Here is a 20956-nt window from a genome sequence, read left to right as displayed (position 1 = left end):
CAATAATAAAGGAGGTGTAATCATTCCTTAAAGCAATAGATCAACTTTTTGTAAATACACTAATCAGCTTTATTGTCAAGAGTTAGATGAGAAGATTGACACTCTCACCAGACACTAAGTTAAATAGGAATCTGAGGATGGCAGCCGCTTAGCTATGCTATGCTAACTTGCCACTGGCTCTAGTAATGTTTATACTTACTGACACTAAGCACGAAAGCATATCAGAGTATTGCCCAATATGTATTGCTTAAATTTTTCACGTACATGACAAAAGTTACACATAATTAATTAGGTTACCGTAAGTCAACCTTTTCCCTCGTCACTGTCAAAATTAGCTTCTCATATAATGATGGGATAAACAATATTTTTAAAACACAAACATATTCACTTTTTGTTTTACAATATGTATTAATGTTTTTTAGAATTGTTTGTTGAGACATGACTTAAGGACTGTCGCTTGCTGTTCAACTCACCTAAATTACATTTTTAAATGCAGCAAAGATTCGGTTGGTCGGCGGCACAAGTCAATGCTCCGGTAGATTGGAGATCCTCTACAAAGGCCAGTGGGGGACTGTGTGTGATGATTTATGGTCACTTGGCAATGGTGGAGTGGTATGTAGACAGCTTGGCTGCGGACATGCAGTTTCTGCTCCTTCAAGTGCCCACTTTGGTAGAGGCACTGGTCCAATATGGCTGGATAACGTGGAGTGTGCAGGCGAAGAGAATGCAATCACAAATTGTGCGCATAATGGTTTTGGAGAAAATAACTGCGGGCACGGAGAAGATGCTGGTGTTATCTGTTTAGGTGAGAGGCCTGGCTCCTTTTTTCTAATTTTTGAATGAAATCATTACCTTCTAACTGGTATTACATCACGCTCTAATGATGCTTATTGTCTTTTTCAGGTGCTCTACAGAAGCCCCAAATCACTTTGAGTCCCTCTCCAGAGGTAAACTGGGGTGACAAAGTTGAGATCACATGCAGTATACTAACAGAAAAGTTGGGTGGGACATTCTTCCTGAAGAGGACCCAAGACTCCTTTAAAATGGAAAAATTCACGGAGGATGAAGCTGCAACCTTTATCTTCCATTCAGTAGATTTCAACCAGAAGGGGTCATATTTCTGTGAATATCAAAAGAAATTGCCCAATCAAGTCATCTATTTTCCTCAAGGAGAAACGGCAGAGCTCTCCATCATAGGTCAATAATTATGTCTGATAACTATTTGGCTATTAAACTATATATGCTATATTGACTGTCATGCCATTGTTTAGATCAGTGTCAGTCTGTTCGTAGTTATGTTTAACAGTCGTGCTTGGAGTGTCTGAAATATAGATTTAGTTTAAAAATGTTTAGCCTGTGTTTCTATGTAAAAACCTGTGGTGCTATCTTTGAAATTAGCGGAGCAAAGCGTTAAGTAAATGAGCAACAAATACGAAATGAACTCCGATAAATCTTTCAAATGCATATTGTAGATCTTCTCTCTGAAATTGCTTATTTTGTTTTTAAAACTAATCTTTTCTTAAGCTGATGTGGCAGGCCTTAGCAAAAGGGTTAATTTGACTGCAAGATTGCAAACAGGTTTTGTGATCCAAATGAGTTGTTAAAAAAAGGTGTTCTAATCTGCAGTGAAACTGGAAAAACCCACTCTCTCCCTGTCGTCTCCTCATGCAATGGTGGTCCACACCCCTGACAAAATATCGGTCACCCAAGGGAGCAGCTTCTCCGTCATTTGCTCTACTCATTCCATATACCCTGGAGGTTTCTTCTATATGACAAAGTCCCACAACAATGTCACTGAACCGGTGCCTGCATTTGGCCACTCCATCCACTACCTGACAACCTTTGAATTTCCTGCAATAGATTATAAAGACCAAGGGGACTATAGGTGCATCTACGGTGTGAACATGTCTTCACTGTCCTTCTGTTCAGTACCTTCCAAGTCACTCCAAGTCTCTGTAGTCGGTAAGACCCAAGGAGCCCTTGAGAAATGATTTGACTTAAAATGGATAGTTTTCTCCTTTGCTAACTAAATGATCTTTTGACCCCTACAGCGGCCTCATCCTCTTCAGTGGCCACAGGATGGGTTGTGGGTCTGCTGTTAGTGTTACTTGTGGGGGTTCTAGGTTACCTGATGTGGAGAAAGAGAAGGAGGGTTGCTGGTGAGTTTCACACAAAACATAACAAAATTGGATGGTTCAATCCTTCACAGCAAATAAAGTTTTTGCATATCTCTTTACACGTTTTGTCCACGCTCACTGCTCTCATAGCGTCATTTTAGGCTACTGTGTTACATTATAATCAATTTACTGATCTCTTTGGCTCTAAGGATTGTTGTAGCACCTTAATTATGATTAAAAAAAGTACCCCCAAACCTAAAGACAACCACACTTACAGTCTAACAGTCTAACCATGGTTGTTTCATATAATGACATACATAACCAAAAAGTAATTGGTGGAACTGTTGTAACACTTTAGTCAAAATGTTAAACACAATAATACCAGTAAAAAAAGACATCCCCAATTTGTCAAACTGGCCCCCAAATGGCCAAACAATTCAGTAAAAGCATTTTTTGAAAATTAGTTTAATCTGGATCCCTTGTATTTGTTTTAGGTCAAAAACTTGAATATTTTTACTTTCCAGGTACTATGGTTCAGTTCAGTAACAGGTTTGGAGGAGCATTAAAGGATGATCTTGACGACAGGTGCAATGGAGCCCTCTATGAAAGGTAGTAAATATAATGTTATTTGCAAAGATATACATATTTTGTTTTAGATCAAACAACTTTAAATTGATTGTGATTGTCCTCCTCCTCATTCCCCTCAGTGCCAGAAATACTCAAGAGAATGAGCAGACACACAGCCCCGGGCAGGACGAAAACAATGCTGATGTTGATAACTCTGTGGAGAGGATCCCTGAAGATCTGGCTGGGAGAGTGTGCTATGAGCTAGAACCACTAGTTTTCCCTTGATAACTAAATGCATCAAGTAATGAAGAATGTCGTGCAATTTCACAAAACGTGAAAAGTTTGGGTAGTTAAAGTTTATAAGTCTGCTGTATCTTTAACGACAGCCAACAATGGTGTCACAGTGTATCGGTGACTAGCTGATGATCTGTTGCTCTTTCAGGAAGACCAGGTTTAAGTGTGTTTTTACACAACATTTTATTTGTTTAATCTACACACTTCCTCAAATATATGCTGCATTCTTTGCTTTATTCCTGTTATGGCTTACATTTGACAGAGAGATTCTATTGATCAGAAAGCTTAGATCGACTGACCTGCAGGAGTAGGCTGATTACATTGTCTTTGCATTCTATGGTAATTTGCTTTATTTGGTGTATGTGAATGCAGATCAATACATATATATTTGTTACCGTGCTTGCACATTTTTTTTTGTTGATGATTTGACCCTGCTTGAGGAAAATGTGCCCAATTGTTACCAAACACTGCCAAGATATGTGAACTATCAAATACATGAATATGTTTTATCAATCATCATCAGTAATTGTTATAACAAATTCTTCAGCATAACCTGTACAATAAAAGAGGAACTGAATGTATTCAGCATCATTATTAATTATCATTGACACCTATGCTGTTCCACTCAAAAGGCCTTCAATGCAAAAAAGAATATAGACTAAAAGTACAATCCCCCCTGAAACTTGGTGGAGAAGAAGAAAGAAAGTAGAAAGAAAGAATACACTGGAAATATTGAAGTACAAGTACTCTACAAGCTCTAGGTTCAGTAGTGGGACAATATACTTAGTTATTTTCCACCACTGCTGGTAGTTTTTGTGGTTTCATGATAGACGTAAGCAGGCTGTAATGTCAACAACATGAATCACATAAGTGGGTGTCTCCATACAGGCAGATGTGTTGTGTGCAAATCTGCTCACCTTGTTTATCCTCAACACAAACAAAACGCTTATTTGTCTTTTTGCAAGAAAAAGATTGTGTAATGTCAATGTTATGTTACAGCTTGTTACACTGGCCCCAAGTGGACAAACAAATCAGTCAATTCAGGTTAAAAAAATTACCTATATATAGTTTCTCGATTTCCTATGTATTTGATACACTCCAAACAATTTTTCATTTTATAGGTACCATGGTTCAGTTAAGTAACAGGTTTGGAATAGCAATGAAGCAATGACAGTCACACTAGTGAGTGTGTCCATGCTGGTGTTCACATGTTGTCATTCGTTAAACAACAACTCTCTTTTTAATCAACATTTCCCTTTTATTTTTCTGTAGCTCAACCTTCGTTGTGTCGCTACATCAGAGTCACTATTTTACTAATCTACCAGCATTAGTTTTTATCTATCCTGTTGAATATAATGTCTTTTTAGAAAGTATTATGTGTTTTGTAAAACAAAATGATATCCCCGCTCATCCCCTGTCTTTAATGATTGATCCAAATGTCAACATGCTTCCAGTTTGCAGTCCAAGTCCATGTAACCCCTTTTATTCACAACAATTACTGGATCTGTACACGAGGCTGCTGTCTTTTGGATGTTTCAGATATGATCAGCGATTAATTTTGAATTGTGAGGTAATTTAAGCAGCTGCTGGATTTAAAAGGATAGATTGCAACATCATTTAATTTGAAGATTTTGGTTAAAAAACAACAAGAACTGGATGGCTTCCAAAAATCAACTTTCTTGTTCTACTGAAGACTGATAATACAGTAAAGTACCTTTTTAACAATACCCCATTTTGACTGTATTTTTGCAGCTTTTGATCGACTTTGAAGACACAATGATCTTCATTTCAGCTGAAAAACGACATTTCGCTCTTTACTTGTCAATTGGTACGTTTTTCATTTTTCCATTATTTTCTTGAATTCTTAAATCATGTGATAGTCAAACAACTTGGTCTCATGCTCTCAGTCCCTTAAGGAAGACAGCTCTTATTATTGATTGTTCACATTTTCTTGCTTTAAAACAATTTGACAAAGTTGAGGTTGGACAATAAGGAGGTATGTATGTCCGCACATCTCAAGCTGTCCTGATACGTAATAAATAAGATAAACACTGCTATTGTAAAATATTGTTTTAAATATTAATGACAAACCTCATGTGTCTGCTCTAGGTCTGTTGAGTATACCATTGCTTGCAGGTCAGTACATTCTATTGATCTCATGCCTTAAATTGAATTATAGTCTGATCTAACAACAAAGGACCATTTGTCACTGAGATCAGGCTGACATGACCTTGAGCTATTGTGTGTTCATTTTTCATTTATAGAATGCATTGAGGTTAAGCTGGTCGGGCCTTCACGTTGCTCTGGTAGACTGGAGGTCTTCCACTCAGACAGTTGGGGAACTGTGTGTGATGACCAATGGAGCCTCGTCAACGCTGACGTGGTATGTCAAGAGTTAAACTGCGGGACAGCTCTTCAGGCCACTAAAGGCGCCTCTTTTGGAGAGGGAAAGAACATGATCTGGTTGGATGATGTGCAGTGTACTGGTCATGAGACATCTGTCCTCAAGTGCCCACACAGACCAATGGGGCAAAATAACTGCGGCCACTCTGAAGATGCTGGGGTTACCTGTGCAGGTAAGACTTCAAGAGTTCAATTAATGGTATGTTTGGTCTATGTTTTTCAAAGTTGAAATTACCAGTACTCAATGACTTTCTTAATAAAAGGATAATCCCTTTTATTAAATCTATAGTTGGACATACAAGGCAAAGGTCAAGCTCAGCCCCTAAACTACGCTTAGCATAAATACTGGAGATTATAAAAGGGCATATTGTCATTTCTTTCACAAACAAACAGGTGTTAAAGATGGAGCTTTGAACGTGCTGGATTTTGTTAACCTCAGAGAAAGCCAGGGTCTATCTCTGTTCTTAGTGTTTCTGCTGTGCTTAGATAAGTTGCTGCTTGCTGTATACTTTTTGTTTATCAAGTGAATGGAAGAGTAGAATCAATCTTTTTATCGAACTCCCCCAAAGTAATCACGTTTCCCAAAATGCTGTACTTTTGCTTTGAATAGACTAAGTTAGCTCAGAAGATCAGGTATTTCGAAACTCTGCTTTTCTAGGATTTCTCAATTTAAATCAAGAACATGTGAAACTTTCGGGAGAAATTGTGAAATACGGCTGTGGAGAAAAAAAACTAACGCAGCATTTATCTTGGCAACTGATCACAATATTGCTTTGAAAACCCAGCGGTTATATTGTCAGGTCACATTTGCTCTCTGCATTTAGAGGACTTTTGCAGCAGAAGCGTTAAAACTAGGATAAAGCAAGCTTAAAGAGCAACTTGCAGGTTTTTTTTCATTTATGCTTAACCTTGCCTGAAAATTACAATTAAAAATGTTAATGCAGGATTTTATATGTTTTACAAGACATAAGGGCAGGAATTCAGAGGGAAAGGAGCCGTTTTGAGCTCTGCTACTAAAAACTGCTTTTTTTAACGTCATACGTCAAACGCGTCACATTACGTCACATGGGGGAGCAACTTTCTCTGACTCGTTCTCTGCCCAATCCGCGGTAGTAGTTTGTAGTTGGTTTGAGCGGTTGCGATTTAGTGAGCTGGTATTTTTTTCGGTATTTACATTTCACCATTTGTAATCATGGATTAGCTTGTGTTTGTGCAGGTTGCACAAACTCGAGCCTGTCAGGAAATTGAGTCCACAGTTTCCCTCACAGGAAAAGGACCGGAGCTAGCGTTCGTTCCTGGGTGCGTTGTGCATCCACCTCCCTGCAGCACATACTCTCCACAGCTTTATCAGGAAACCGTATTACATCTCTCCCCCCCCCTTCGCTGCTCTCTCTCTCTCCCCTCCGGTACACGGCACCGTAAGACGTAGTGTGGAGTTGCATTAGGTAACGCTGTGGTGGCTGTACTGCTCCAGCTGTCTCCTTTGTGTGTGTTTGTTTCCCCCTGTCTGTGTTGTTTGTGTGGGCGTGGTGGCTGTCACTCCTGGCTCCCGGCTCAACCTCCACTCACCTGCTGCAATCAGCTGTGCACCCTCCCCGACTACACACCTGCTTTCCATCAAGCCATTAGGCTTGTTTGAGACGCGTTGCGGCTCGCCTCGAAAGTAGACGAGAATAGCCGATCGCAGCTGGGGGAGGTCTCAAAAAGCTCGCCTGAAGTCGGACAGCTCCGAGTCGGCTTCTTGTTCTTGTTCTTGTTCTTGTTCTTGTTCTTGTTCTTGGTCTTGTTCTTCTTCTTCTTCTTCTTCTTCTTCTTCTTCTTCTTCTTCTTCTTCTCTCGGTTTTTTGGCGGATTGCAAACAACTTTAAGGTGCATACTGCCACCTCCGGAGTCGGCTTGACTCGGTTTGCATGTGTTTAATCGTTAATGTCAGATATGTACAGTAAAGTAAATACATTTGTTTCTGCTCAAGATTAGATTCAACTTTATTGAAATTGCAAATATTACAGGTACTGAGACAACGAAATGCAGTTTAGCTTCCAACTAGGAGTGCAACAAGCAGTAAAGTGAAAAGTAATGTACACAATCTACAGAATAAAATATAGAATGAATTGAATGATGAATAAACAGTGAGGGGTATGAATATACACAGCAGCCTGTGAGCAGTATGAACAGTGTGTATGAATATGCTAAGATATATAAAGTATGAAAATGGTAAGCAGTGCAAGTATAGTATAACATATATAGATATTAATTCCATGATGATAAACATTGTGAAACAATTATGAAAAATGTTAATGGAGGGGGCGACGTAAAACTGACACAAAACAACAACAAACTTTTGCCGAGCCAATTGGAGAATTTCATCACCAGCACGTGGTAAAAACCACCAATGAGCGCTCAGCTCGAGATACCAGCGAGTCGTTTCCCATTAAGCATTTCGCTTCCGCAGCCCATGGAGACGAACTGCGCCGCCTCGCCGCACCTCGCTCTCAAGGCTGCGGGCGTCTTTGTCCCGCGAGATTTCAACGTCTCATGTAGGCGAGCCTCCAGAGCAAGTCGGACAAAATGACTAACCATCATGCAACGCACTAGCAAGACGTTGATCGAAAATGCCCAGGTCTGCGCAGGTCTCGCTTGTCTCAAACAAGCCTGTGGAATCGAAATTGCGCAGGTCTGCGCGGGTCTCGCTTGTCTCAAACAAGCCTATTTTCAACGGCATATCAACGGAGGCTCCACAACCTTTCTCCGCCAGATCGTCAAGTATCAGCCGTATCTTACGGAGCCCCCTAGGGGACATGGAGAAGAAAGAAAACAAAAAAATAAAATAATAATAATGTTTTGCGAGATCTCGCAAAACCCCTTTGCGAGATCTCGCAATACTTTTCATTTAGTACTTCCTGGTCAGTTCGGCTGCTACGGCAACACAGAAACCACAACAATGGAGTGGTTCATCGATTTTGGCTTGGCCTTAAATATAAAGATATAACATCAGTGCTTTGCAATAGGCACAGGTTTCACACATAGACTGTATAAAGGGTTTCACATAAGTGAAGACACTTCAAGAGAACACTCAGAGCGAGGGGACATGCACGTCCCTCTGAGCTGAGTTATGAGAGGTTTCTCAATACCATAGACTTAAAGAGCCTGTGACACGATTTTCCCCCATCATCCAAACCCATCAATTTGAGTAAATATTGTCCCCTTGAAAACCGTTACTAGACTGATTTTGGATATTTGTACTTTGATAACCATTAATCTGCCCTTCAATGTTGACCATTTCCTGGATCTTCTCGGGGATTCTTCAAGTCCCACCAAATTATGGGTGACGTCAATGCGGGCACACTGCTCCAGCTGCACCGTTCAGGATCCCAGCATCTGCATGTAAACGCACGATGGCGCACACAGCAGCAAGCTCAGACAGCTCAGACAGTTTAATTTTGAACGTGTCTGAGAGCTCATATGAGGCTGAAGGATCGGTTTATTTTGTATCTGTTAGAAGTTTAGGAATTAGGTGCGTAAATATGGGCGATCATACGGTCATGTAGCCAGTGGTGGACTGGGACTAAAAATCAGCCCGGGACTCTCGACCGGCCCACTTCGGTACAACTAGTACCATTCCATTAATTTCCCCAACATTGTGGTAAAAAAAAACACACGTTTAATCCATGTTGGTGTACTACTACAACCAGTGGTGTAGTGGGGATGTTTAACTGGGTGGACGGGGTGGTGGGTGGACGGGAGACACTATGGACGCGCTTGTGAACTGTCAACGGGGGGGGGGGCTTGGGGACCTCTGTGTCGCCTGTCAGCACAATTTACATGATGCCGTTTAGACAATATAATAATAAAGGGCGGTGCCGGCTGTCAGCGAACCGATCCGGATTTTCTGCGCGACTATCACTCAAATGCGGGACATAGTCTCAATGTGTGGGACGCGGGACAAATAATAAAAATGCTGTGTGTGCAGTCCCGCACAGTGCGGGACACCTGGTCACCCTACACACACAGTTCTGCCCCTCACACACACACGCTTCAAATCAAGTTGCATAAATGCTTGAGCTACGTTTTTATTATAATTACTGTGAAATCTGCCTAAATTATGTTTTCGTCATTATTACAACAAACACACTTGCAACTGATAACACTGGCAATGATTTTAGATGTATTAGACTATTTAAAAAAGAAATCATGCTTCAAATAAGTGGGGGTACGGCCAGTGTGCGAAATACGGGGGGGTCCGGGGGAGCTCGACCCCCCCGTTTAACACCTGAGCCCCCCTGAAAGCCTCAACAGCAACATGTAGGGGGGGTCTGAAATTATAATATGTATTTGTCACTTGCAATGGTCACTAAAATGTTTTTAAGCCTACTATGTCCAGTATTCATAATTCAAAACATTTATTCACAAATAACTTCTATTTTGGCTGTCAAAAGCAGAGCCAGCCGCGTGACACGGGTACGCTGCGTGACGCGGACACAAATTATGCAAATTAGCCATGCACGGCAAAGAGGAGAGAAAGACGTTACATTAGAGGACTCAAATGTCTAAGAGAAAGCTAAACCAAAGTGTTTCACTGGCGCACTTTGGGTTCACATCCAAAAAAGTGACACCACGAGATGACCATGAGACACCCAGAGATGATGCTGATGACGCAGCAGCTAGCACAGCACTCGCTACCAGAACCGTTAGCGAGTCGGGGGCTCCTGTCCCGCCCAGTCACTCCCCAGAAGGAGGTGAAGTTGAGATAGAGCGCTCAGAAGACGCAGCAGTTGCGGAGGTAGCTGCCACTGCTGCTAGTGACTTTCCGCCGGGTGGTTGGACAACGAAGCAGGTGGGCGAATTGAAAGACCGCAACCCTTGGCTTGACATTATGGCTGGAAAGTTAGGATGCTTAGTGTGTAGGAAAGCAAAAACGTTGCTACTCTCAGAAAAGGGACCGGGTTTACACCTCTCGGAAGAATGGATCAATGGTGATGTTACTAGCCCTGATGCAAAACAGCTACGAAAGAAGATATACAAACACAGGGACAGCCAGGCCCACACAAGGTCAGTGGAAATAGTACAGATGAAAGACAAAGAAACCCTCCCAAACTGTTTCATTGATGTACAGTCCGATTTACTCAAGAAAACAACAGTCTCGTTTAGAACAGCTTACACCGTAGCAAAGGAAAGGCTATCTTATAAAAAGCTCAACCCCCTCATGACAATGCAGGAGCTGAATGGAGCCGAAGTTGGGAATATCCACAAATCTGACCATGCATGCGCAGAAATAATAAGTCACATTGCAAAGGAAATGCGCCGCAAGTTCGTCTCTAATGTGAAAGAAATGGATTCAAAGGTATCAATCACAATTGATGAAAGTACCGTTCACGGTCGTCCCTATCTAATCATTTACGTAAGATGTGATGTCAGTGGTAAGGGGGATGTAGATAATGTTTTCCTGGATATAGTGGAACTCACAGATGGGGTCGATGCTGAATCAATTTATAACTCGATGATGGCGAGTCTATATAAAGCTGGAATGGATGATGACTTTTTGAAGACGCACCTAATAAGCATAGCCACCGATGGGGCTGCAGTGCTCACGGGAAAAGCCAGTGGGCTTGTCGTCAGACTCAAAAACAATTTTTCCGAACGTGCAGTCTGTACACTGCCTGGCGCACAGACTAGAACTGTCAGTCAAAGATGCTCTTAAAGATGTGGGTGGCACTAATCACTTTGAGATATTTATTTCACATTTATACTCACTCTACAATCAGTCAACCAGGAATTCCAGATTGCTGAAAGAAGCAGCGGCCGAGCTCAACATGGAAATACTGAAAATAGGTCAAATTTTCACCATCAGATGGGTTGCCAGCAGCTTTAAAACAGTAAAAGCTGTATGGAAAGATTTCCCCGCACTAGCACTCCATTTTAAAACATCCAGTGAGAACGCATCACGTAATGATCTTGAGAGGCAAAAATACAAGGGACTTCTCAAGCACCTAACCAACTCAGGATTCGTGGAAGATTTGGCTGTCATGAAAGACATCCTGCGTGAACTCCAGAGCCTGTCTCTCAAGCTGCAGAGAAGAGAAATGACACTTGTGGACTCAAGTGTCCACATCAAACAAACCATCAATGTTTTGACCGCCATGAAGACGACCGGGGGGAGATCAACGAAGAAGGCTGAACAGGGCGTCTCATCGGGCTTTTTTAAGGACGTAGAGCTGACAGAAGGCAGGGGGAAAATAAACAAGCCTCGTTTTTATGAATCGGTGGTTGCTACTCTAACCAAGCGCTTACCGGAGTCAAGCTTGGTCCAGATGCTCAAAGCTCTTGATAAGCGCTTTTGGCCAGGAGAGCGGGAAGACTTGACTTTGTATGGCGAACAAGAAGTACACCGTCTGGCTAAATCGCTCGGAGAACCAGCCGGGGACGCCGTGGGGCAGTTTAGAGACTGGAAATTGCAGGGCACTCCACCGGGCAAAACACTGGAACGGCTATGCATAGCAAGTCGCACTTACCTCCCCACGTCTGCTGAGTGCGAGAGAGGCTTTTCCGCCGTGAATAACACAGACAACCAGAGCCGCAACAGGTTGCGCGAGGAGAGCCTGTCTTCGCTTCTGTTTGTGGACCTAAACGGACCCCCTTTGGACAAATTCGACCCAGTGCCGTTCGTGAAAAGCTGGATTAAAGCAGGACATCGTCTCTCTTCTTCTTGGAAACCAGGACGGCAACGAGAAGAAGTCGAGCCAAGGCATCTTTGGTCTATTCTCACTTAAGGTAAAAGACTATTTTTTCGATCTTTGCTGTGCATAAGATGAGCGTGTGCGTATGTCCTGTGTGGATTCCGGGGTTAAGAAGAAAAGCATAATTAGCCTTGGCCTTCAAGTTGGTGTGTGTGTGTGTGTGTGTGTGTGTGTGTGTGTGTGTGTGTGTGTGTGTGGGTGTGTGCAGGCCTGCCCCTCCCTACACGCAGATCACGCAGACTGTGTGTGTGTGTGTGTGTGTGTGTGTGTGTGTGTGTGTGTGTGTGTGTGTGTGTGTGTGTGTGTGTGTGCGTGCGTGCGTCTGAGACCAGCTCTGCTCCCATTTCCTCGCATAGAATCGAAAACAGATGGTTCTTTAACGGTTGCGTATTCATTCATATGAACGTTAGAATATATAATTATTTGACAGCGCCCCGGTTGAGAAACGCTGCTACTACTGATTGTCTTGGATTGCATCCATGAAATATTGTATAGGCCTACTGCATATTGAGAAATCTTCGACCGGTATATTGCGCAATAAACGGAAGATGGGGACCCCCCGATTATTGACGGGTATTTCGCACACTGGGTACGGCGTACCCCCGCGTCCAACGCCCACTACACCACTGATACAAAAAGTTAAGGTTTGTTTTCTCATCAGGAAATGCAGACCGGCTCAAACAAAAGATTTTTACATCACCATCCTCACGATCATTTAATGTGTCATATGTTCGCCGAATTGACATGAAAGCACTAATAAATGTAGTTTCATCCACTTGAGTTTACAAAAATAATCGATTTGTTTTTATATCACATCCGACGGGAGGAAATTCAGCAGCTCTCACTACCGATTTTTAATCCTAATTTAATCATCATCTTCACCACGATCATTTATGTTTATGTTCGCCGAATTGACATGAAAGCACTGACAAATATGAATATACTGTAGTCAACTTCATTAAAACGTTATTAACGTGCCTAAACTCAGTAATTCATCATTTCTACGTATGACAGCACACTTTGTCCGTGTTTGGGTCTCTCGCCGCACAGTGAAGCGTTCCCGCATTAACGTCACTTCCGGCTTCCCCCAAAACCTCAAAATGAGTCGAAGGAATTTCCCCGCGAGGTTCGAAATTATTGGTATTTATCGGAACGGTATCGCTTTTTCTTTTTTAAACTGACGGTTCGAGATTACTAGTAGCCCACTATTTCATTGCACAACAGTTGTTGGGTTCGTGTCACAGGCTCTTTAAATGGATGTAGGGTCCGTGACGTCACCCATAGGATTCTGCAGAGTTGCCGAGAAGCCCTTAACAGGCGGAGTCGGCCACTAACGGCTCGACACTGAGGTCAGATTTCAACTCCCGCCTGCTCCAAATAAGGGCAAAGAGGCGGAGCCGAGGCGGGACCTGCTGCCACCGAGCTGAAAGTTCCAGAGCTAGCTGAAGCTACCAAGCTAAGCTAACATGCTCCCCATCTGTACACTGCCGTGGCATTTTACGTTTCTAAGGTAAGCGGACATGAAACTATTCAGCAAAACTATAAATAATATATAATATTGAGTTTTTAGCATAATACTTCAGAATCTTAAAATCCCTTAACGTTTGTATGCAATTGGGCTAAATTCAACACTCGAATCAACCAAATATTAATATGTTTGCATGACATTAGTTATTTATATTTTGATATCACTTAATTATACGTTTAATACATTTAAGTCAAGCTAAGGTACATGTGATGGTAGCTAGTTAGTGCTCTTACCTGTGAGGCCTCCTCCAAACAGCATAATAACCAGACTGTATCATTAAAACTAAGTACCAGTTCTAGATCCTTGACTTTAGACAAACAATTCAAAAGACAACATGTATTTAAAGAACAATCTTTATTTGAATGTGCCTCTTAACCTGATATATTAGTTATACAGTAATAGTATTGACAATCTAAAAAAACTGAGCAACTGAACAGTCAACTTTATGTTTCTTATTGTCTAGCATTTGTTATTTTCATTTTCCCCCTCTTATATTCAGTGTGGACGGATTGAGACAGCGTGGTGTCCAGAAAGCTGCAGAGACTTCAGGGAGAAACCTCCGTGTGATGGACATCCAGTCTGTTGGTTTGGAGAGGACTGAGGGTCTTTCCTCTGCGAGGGGGACCAGGCCTGATGGAGGAGCCCATGCTGGGCAAAGCTGATACCAACTGCACAGGCCTAGTCTGTCACTTTATTTGACTAAATGTGTTTACTTATACATTTAATAGGTTTACACCTTCTGTCCATATGTGCGTTTTATTTAAAACATTTGATTAACTTTTGGTTCACATTTCAATCAATTGTATTTGCACTCCTTTTGTCCATTATTCTTACTGAAAATGTTAGATTACACATTCACATCTGACTGAAGATTGGCCCTATTTATTTGTGACGTTGCAAACTCTGTGGTACAAGGCAAAAGTGATGTGAAGCTCATAAAGCGAGGCAAATTGAAATAATCAGCTGATGGAGTGTAGATGTGGAAATACGTGCATTCGATCAGCTGACTGTTTTTACAATAAAAGTAGTTTCTTAGTGTACTGGTCTTAAAATCTAATAACATCAGCTTTTAATGTTCCTCTTGGATGTTCTTCTTGACCCTCAGAGAAGGAGAACATGTCGTGTCTTTCAGGCATGTCCTTTCTTAACAAAAATTACAGGAAACATAAAACATATTATTGCAGAACAAGTGTGTTATTTATGAAAGCGGTTTGTTTGTGTGTTTAGGGGCTGTAGATATAATTATTTTGTAATTGTAATGTTTTTTTTTTATTTCAACAGTGAGCTACAAAGACAATCAGATTATGAATGAACAGTATGAAGTTCACCAACATTGAAATGTATGTTATCAAAATAATATTTAACTGTTATCAAAATGTAGTGCAACTGTAGAAGCTTGCTCTGTTGTCTCATTGAAAGAATAACTTTTACCAATATTTGGCAATATTGAGAGATAAATAGTAGCAGTTCTCACTGTGTGTTAAATATCTTTGCCTTCAATACATTAAAATAGAAAGCTGAAAAAATCATATTGCTTGTTAACATCTAAATGTAACTTTTTCGCATGGAAAAACCCCTCAACTTCACTGATGTGTAGGTGATCTAGTATTGTTTAATGGAATGTATATCAGTGTATTAAAGTCAATACTTCATTTATTTAAACCAATATCTTTCTTGATTCTTTGTAAAGTATGAAAAAAAGAGTCTTTGTACCTGTGCTGAAGTTCACTGCTGTGAGGAGTCCAGTTCTGTCTCTCACTCTGTGGTCCAGCCTGTCTGCATCACCTGCACACCTTAAACAAACAGATATGTAAAGTACCATGTGTCAGTGCTGTAGTCAAGTCACCAATTCACGAGTCCAAGTCACTCTTGAGTCACCACTCTTCGAGTCCGAGTCCAAGTCCGAGTCACATAGAGAGAGTCGAGTCCAAGTCCGAGTGACCCAAGGAGTGTCCGAGTCGAGTCCGAGTCACCATTACCTGTGTCCGAGTCCAAGTCCGAGTCACCCAAGGAGTGTCCGAGTCGAGTCCGAGTCATCATTACCTGTGTTCGAGTCCGAGTCACCTAAGAAGAGTCCGAGTCACAAGTCTTCATGTATTAATCTTCGTGGATATATGTGTTGAAATGTAGCTGCTCCTCTACATTGCTTTTATCCTGTCATGTTATATTAAACAGTCTATTTAAATGCTGTGAAGCGAGTTTGGCTACAATTCTTGTAATAGGTGCTATTATGGTGCCGAGAGATGGGAGTCAGAGGCGGGGTAACGAAGCTACAAGCTAGACTTTTATTTAGCATCGGAACAAACATGTAAACAACTTCATGGACGGGAAGCGAAGAACGGCGGAAACAGGAAGTCCGGCTCACTAAAATGTCCGTGCGGAACAATACCCCAACCCATAGATCCGTGGGTGAATAATGTCAATCACCACACTATACAAATATAAAGCTTATTACTAATATTAATATTATTATTATATATAAATAAACTATATTTAAAATGAGTTACCTTTTAGAGAAGTGATTATATTTGTATGCCAATATTTTCCTATGGTAAAGTTTTCGTTTTGCACTTTTATTTTGATAGTAATAAGATCGGGACTCTTATTTTGAAGGAACTTTTACCGGTGTTGAAATGTAGCTGCTCCTCTACATTGCTTTTATCCTGTCATTTTATGCCAATTTTTCTATTGAACTGCTGTGAAGCGAGTGTGGCTACAATTATTTTATTAAAAAGGTGCTATACAAATATAAAGCTTATTACTAATATTAATTATTATTATTATCATCATCATCAAGGTTGAGTCCAGTTCCAATATTGCCTCCGGCGCTCCGTTCTGTTATCTTCAAAGAGCTGCTTTACAAATGAAAATGGTATACATTAAACACAATGACACACTGTCACAATTTTCTATAACTTATTTAATGGTTTGAAAACCCACAGAAACTGAAAATACATTATTAAGAACAATAGAACATGAGAGAAAGCACGCAGGGCTTTCTACGCAATACAAGTAACATTTTCATTACATTTCCAATTTGAATCTGGCTCGAATTACAAAGTCATAGAACAGTGACCCACTCTTATATCACCAGAAAGCCCTGCAATGCTAAGAGCTGAGCAAAGCTGGACCTTGTTCAGCCTCAGGACCAGCCTGACATTATATTAATCAACACAATTATAAATCACAAGACAAATAACTATAACACTAATTGGAATATACAAACTAATTCACACAGCAAAATGCAGTGCCATCTGGCCCTAAACAGACAGTACTGTGTGGCAGATTAACTGAGCACAACCTCAAAACTCCAATCAATCCGAACAAAATATTTCCCCAAATTTAAATACGACCATCCTGTATTTGATCATGTAACAAACAAACAAAAAAATCCAATCCTGTTAGGAGAGCTCACAGGGAACTTTAGTCTGGCATAACAATATGTTTTTAGCTGCTAACGTCAGGAGCAGGTGAGCAACAACTCAGGCACACACACTTAAACATGCATGTTGCATTTTAAAAGCATCAAATTTGACAACATTGAACAATTCAACCTTGCACGGTGAGGCCTCATAAAAATGCCTCCATGACTGAATACCCTTTCAATGGGTGCACTGGAAGCAGGGATGGAGAATACCTGTGTGACAACCCGATAGTGGACAGGGAACTGGGATTTATTTTGTTGCCAAAACTTGAAGCATGGGTCTGAGGCCTGGTTGTCAATCGAGTCGAGGTATGCAGTCAGCTGAGCCTGGACAGACCGACTGTTGGTGGAGGAGGGAGTCTTGCTGTAGTGGGAGAACATTCTCAGCTTCTTCTGAGGAGCTTCAGGAGGAGACACTGGAACATCACCTGGTTCTGGTCCTGCTGCTGTTTCTGCTGTTGAGATCATTTGCTTCTCACCCTCTGCCTTGATACAATCTGAAATGAGAGGGTATACTTTTGTGAATAAATCTGCTACTGATCTTATTATTTTGTTTGTGATACCATATAGATGATGATGTTAATTTGTTTTACTTGAAGAGGCTAATGTGTAAAGATTGCCTTATATTTGGGTAATTCTTTCCATAAGGATTGAGTATTCTTATTTTCGCTACACACACCCCAATATCTACAAACAGATAAACCACTTCTAGACATCCATGTACACATATAACTATAATTAATAATAACTAGTTTAAGTTAGAGCCTGCGTACATATATATCAAGTGAACATGTCTCACCAATGATCTGAGTCATTAGCTGATCTTTGTCATCACTGTCCAGCATCATGTTTTAGCCACTGGAAACCAAACGATGGGTCCAACATCTCGCATCCTGGCATCTTCACTGCGTTGAAGATCTCTATGAACCTTGTTTTCAAGGAGCTCGCCAGAGCTCTCACCAGGGGCCCAGAGTATCTGACTCTTCCTCTTATTTCCTGCAGATGGCAGTGCAAAGAAAGGACACAGGGCACAACCACACTGACTGTGACAGTTTTCTCTCCCTGAGTCAGGTCGGTTGCCTCCAGGAATGGGTCAAGAACTTCGATGAGTTCTTTCAGCTGAGCATAATCTCGCTGGGATAAGATGAGGGCTTTGTGTGCCTCCGAGTTCAACATATAGGACAGATTTTGCATGTCAAATTTAACATACGCCTTTACCTGCTTTAAAGTTGAATTCCATCGTGTGGCATTTGCTGATGGAATTGTGGCATCTCCAAAACAGGACTCAAAGCGGTCTTTAAATGAGGTGCTACTATGGAGGAGGCTGGCTGTGCGGGATAGCTTGGCTACCTGACAGCCCACTGGCTTCTTTCAGACCATCTTTTATCACCAACTGCAGTGTATGCGTGAGGCATGACAGTCTCTCCATCTTGCAGTTCTGATCCAGAGCAGCAGTAACTGCCTGTTCATCCTCTGTCGTCAGGTCTTGCCATATTTCCCCTTCCTCCTCCTCCTCCTCCTCCTCCTCCTCCTCCTCCTCCTCCTCCTCCTCCTCCTTTAATGTGCCTAGATCATTAGTCTCTTCCTCACACAGCACTGTAGCCTCCTCTGGTGGAAAGCTGGCCTGGAATGCTTTTCGCATGTTGGATGCATTGTCAGTTATAATAAAGTTGATCTTGTCCTTAATAAGATATTCTTATTCCTGGAATGGTCACAGAGGAGATGGTTGATCTTGCTATTGGCCTGTATTGAGGGTCTACTCTAAGACATGGAGGAAGTGCCTGAAGTTCTCGTTGTCGACAATGGAGAGAGGCAAACAGCATTTAATGATAAGGTCTTTCACAACAGCATCACTTATGGATTTTTGACGAGGATGACTGGGGTCATAGATCCTTCGCTGTCCTTCACTGAGAAATGATGTTATACTCTGACTACTAGACCCAGCAGCCGATGTCACATCGGAGGAAAGTGATACACGGTATTGTTGGTGCCCAGGGGAAGAAAGAATACACACTTTAGCTGGTTGATGCCAAATAATTTCAAAAAAACTTTCTTATTGCTAAATAAATTGTATGGTTAAAAATAGGGCTACCCCAACTACTAATCATTAGTTTCAACCATTGCAAACTAGTTGTGGCATGTTTATGATAATAATTTAAATACATTTTTGGACCATCCAAATATGGTTTGAGTTCAAGGATTGAGAAACAATGTTAAAAGTAACATTGTTATCAGTGTGCTATATAACAGTGAAATACAAAACCATAATCCTGAGCCTTCAAAAATTTAATGTTCAAGCACAAACAAAGCAAACCACACACTAATGGTAAAAAGGGATATGATTCTAAATGTGTTGGAATTAACAAATATTTTGTGAATTTATTTCAACACAGTCGGCAAAACATCACATCACTTATGAACGTCGAACACAAAGCGAATATAATAAATATTATATCACAATGTCCAACAACCAACAAGTGAACGTTTAAATGATATCAATAAAGATTAAGCCCCAGAAAGCACATGGATACTTAGCATGTACAATTACGACATTCTGCATGTTAAGTAGCCATGTGCTTTCGTGTTATCGGCTGAATCTTTATTTATTGATTTGATCACATTACTCTGATGATAGTGTTCAATACAGCCTACCTATATGTATGAACTCCATAAGAGTAATGTGTTATGGAGCCTCCGTGACGGAGATCATTTTCAGTCTCTAATTTTCATTTTCACAGTACGCTAGGGCTAGGCTACTCATCATCTGCAGTATCACCAAGGACATGTATAGCTTTTTAACAGTATCTATAGTATCTACCTAGACAATAAAACTGCACTTGATCCCTAGGATGTGATATCCTCCCCTACATCAACCTAACCCGATGATCTTAAACCTTCGTGGAGTCACTTTAGTGGCTAACGTTAACGTGGGTTAGCAAGCTAACAATAGCATTTCTACTTACTTTTCTGGGTGCTGCCGTGAAAGGTGTCGATTGAAATTCGACGTTGTCCCAGTCTTTTTTCTTCAATCTTCTGTCCACATAATGTGCATTTTGCGCTGCTCTTTCCCAATATTGAAACGAAATCTTTGAAAGCATACAGCACGATGCGGGGTTTGTCTCTGGACATCTTTAGACTGGTATAGCAGCGGGGGCGCGCCCAGTATGTGAACTCGCCTCGCAGGTGCACACGCCAGGACAGAGGACATCAGTCTCCAGAGAAAACTTGCTCGAGTCCGAGTCATCATTACCTGTGTTCGTGTCCGAGTCCAAGTCCGAGTCACCCAAGGAGTGTCCGAGTCGAGTCCGAGTCCAAGCCATCATTACCTGTGTTCGAGTCCGAGTCCAAGTCCGAGTCACCCAAGGAGTGTCCGAGTCGAGTCCGAGTCCAAGTCATCATTAACTGTGTTCGAGTCCGAGTCCGAGTACAAGTCCTCGTGCGCGAGAATTCACGAGTCCAAGTCCGAGTCGCGTCAATCAGTGCGCGAGTCCGAGTCGAGTCACGAGTCCCGAAAATCGGCACTCGAGTCCGACTCGAGTCCGAGTCCAGGACTCGAGTACTCCATCTCTGCCATGTGTACAAACAATATAACTGATTCTCTTCTGTTGAACATGTTGGATTGTGTATTGTTCGAGTCAGGGTCCTTTTTATTCTACTGTAACTTTGGAAGTTGTGTTACCAATGCTTACTGTTTATTTGATAGCAATTTGGTAATACAATTAACAAAAACAACAAGGTTTGGGTTTGTTCTTCAGATATGACTGACGTTAACGTGTAACCTCAATAATGAACTCCAGCTCAACCAACCATATTGTAATATCTAAGTAATCATCTTGAAATATGAGATTAATAATTGTAATATACACACATCTTATTGTGAGGTTGATTT

The 20956-nt window shown here is 41.4% G+C and overlaps 2 protein-coding genes and 2 long non-coding RNA genes across 10 annotated transcripts in view; 3 read left to right on the top strand and 1 right to left on the bottom strand.

The window, feature by feature from the left end:
* Positions 1 to 3559, top strand: part of LOC307014907 (scavenger receptor cysteine-rich type 1 protein M130-like) — a 38962-nt gene extending 35403 nt beyond the window's left edge. For 4 of the 5 annotated variants that reach the window (XM_079643155.1, XM_079643157.1, XM_079643158.1 and 1 more), the window contains 6 exons: positions 497 to 805; positions 904 to 1197; positions 1627 to 1962; positions 2052 to 2159; positions 2612 to 2726; positions 2825 to 3559. In XM_079643155.1, coding sequence (XP_079499281.1) covers positions 497 to 805; positions 904 to 1197; positions 1627 to 1962; positions 2052 to 2159; positions 2612 to 2726; positions 2825 to 2969 — 1307 coding nt within the window. In that variant the 3' untranslated portion in view covers positions 2970 to 3559. The remainder of the gene's footprint in view (positions 1 to 496; positions 806 to 903; positions 1198 to 1626; positions 1963 to 2051; positions 2160 to 2611; positions 2727 to 2824) is intronic. The other variant, XM_079643156.1, reaches the window with a different exon arrangement.
* An 899-nt stretch (positions 3560 to 4458) lies between these two features.
* The window catches only part of LOC307014906 (scavenger receptor cysteine-rich domain-containing protein DMBT1-like), a 55251-nt gene continuing 38753 nt past the window's right edge, over positions 4459 to 20956 (top strand). For 2 of the 3 annotated variants that reach the window (XM_079643154.1, XM_079643152.1), the window contains exons 1-4: positions 4459 to 4548; positions 4731 to 4806; positions 5088 to 5114; positions 5243 to 5554. In XM_079643154.1, the coding sequence (XP_079499280.1) occupies positions 4755 to 4806; positions 5088 to 5114; positions 5243 to 5554 (391 nt within the window). In that variant the 5' untranslated portion in view covers positions 4459 to 4548; positions 4731 to 4754. The remainder of the gene's footprint in view (positions 4549 to 4730; positions 4807 to 5087; positions 5115 to 5242; positions 5555 to 20956) is intronic. The other variant, XM_079643153.1, reaches the window with a different exon arrangement.
* Positions 9670 to 15833, top strand: LOC307014914. Its single transcript, XR_013801356.1, has 2 exons — positions 9670 to 13625; positions 14143 to 15833. It is a non-coding gene; the product is annotated as an uncharacterized lncRNA (long non-coding RNA).
* Positions 13979 to 15490, bottom strand: LOC307014913. Its single transcript, XR_013801355.1, has 2 exons — positions 15357 to 15490; positions 13979 to 14786 (listed from the first exon to the last, which is right to left on the bottom strand). It is a non-coding gene; the product is annotated as an uncharacterized lncRNA (long non-coding RNA).

This window comes from Notothenia rossii (assembly GCF_949606895.1).
Source record: "Notothenia rossii genome assembly, chromosome: 8".
In the NCBI taxonomy this organism is placed as follows: Eukaryota; Metazoa; Chordata; class Actinopteri; order Perciformes; family Nototheniidae; genus Notothenia; species Notothenia rossii.
Note: the sequence above shows the minus strand (reverse complement) of the source record. Positions and strands in the feature narration are given on the sequence as shown.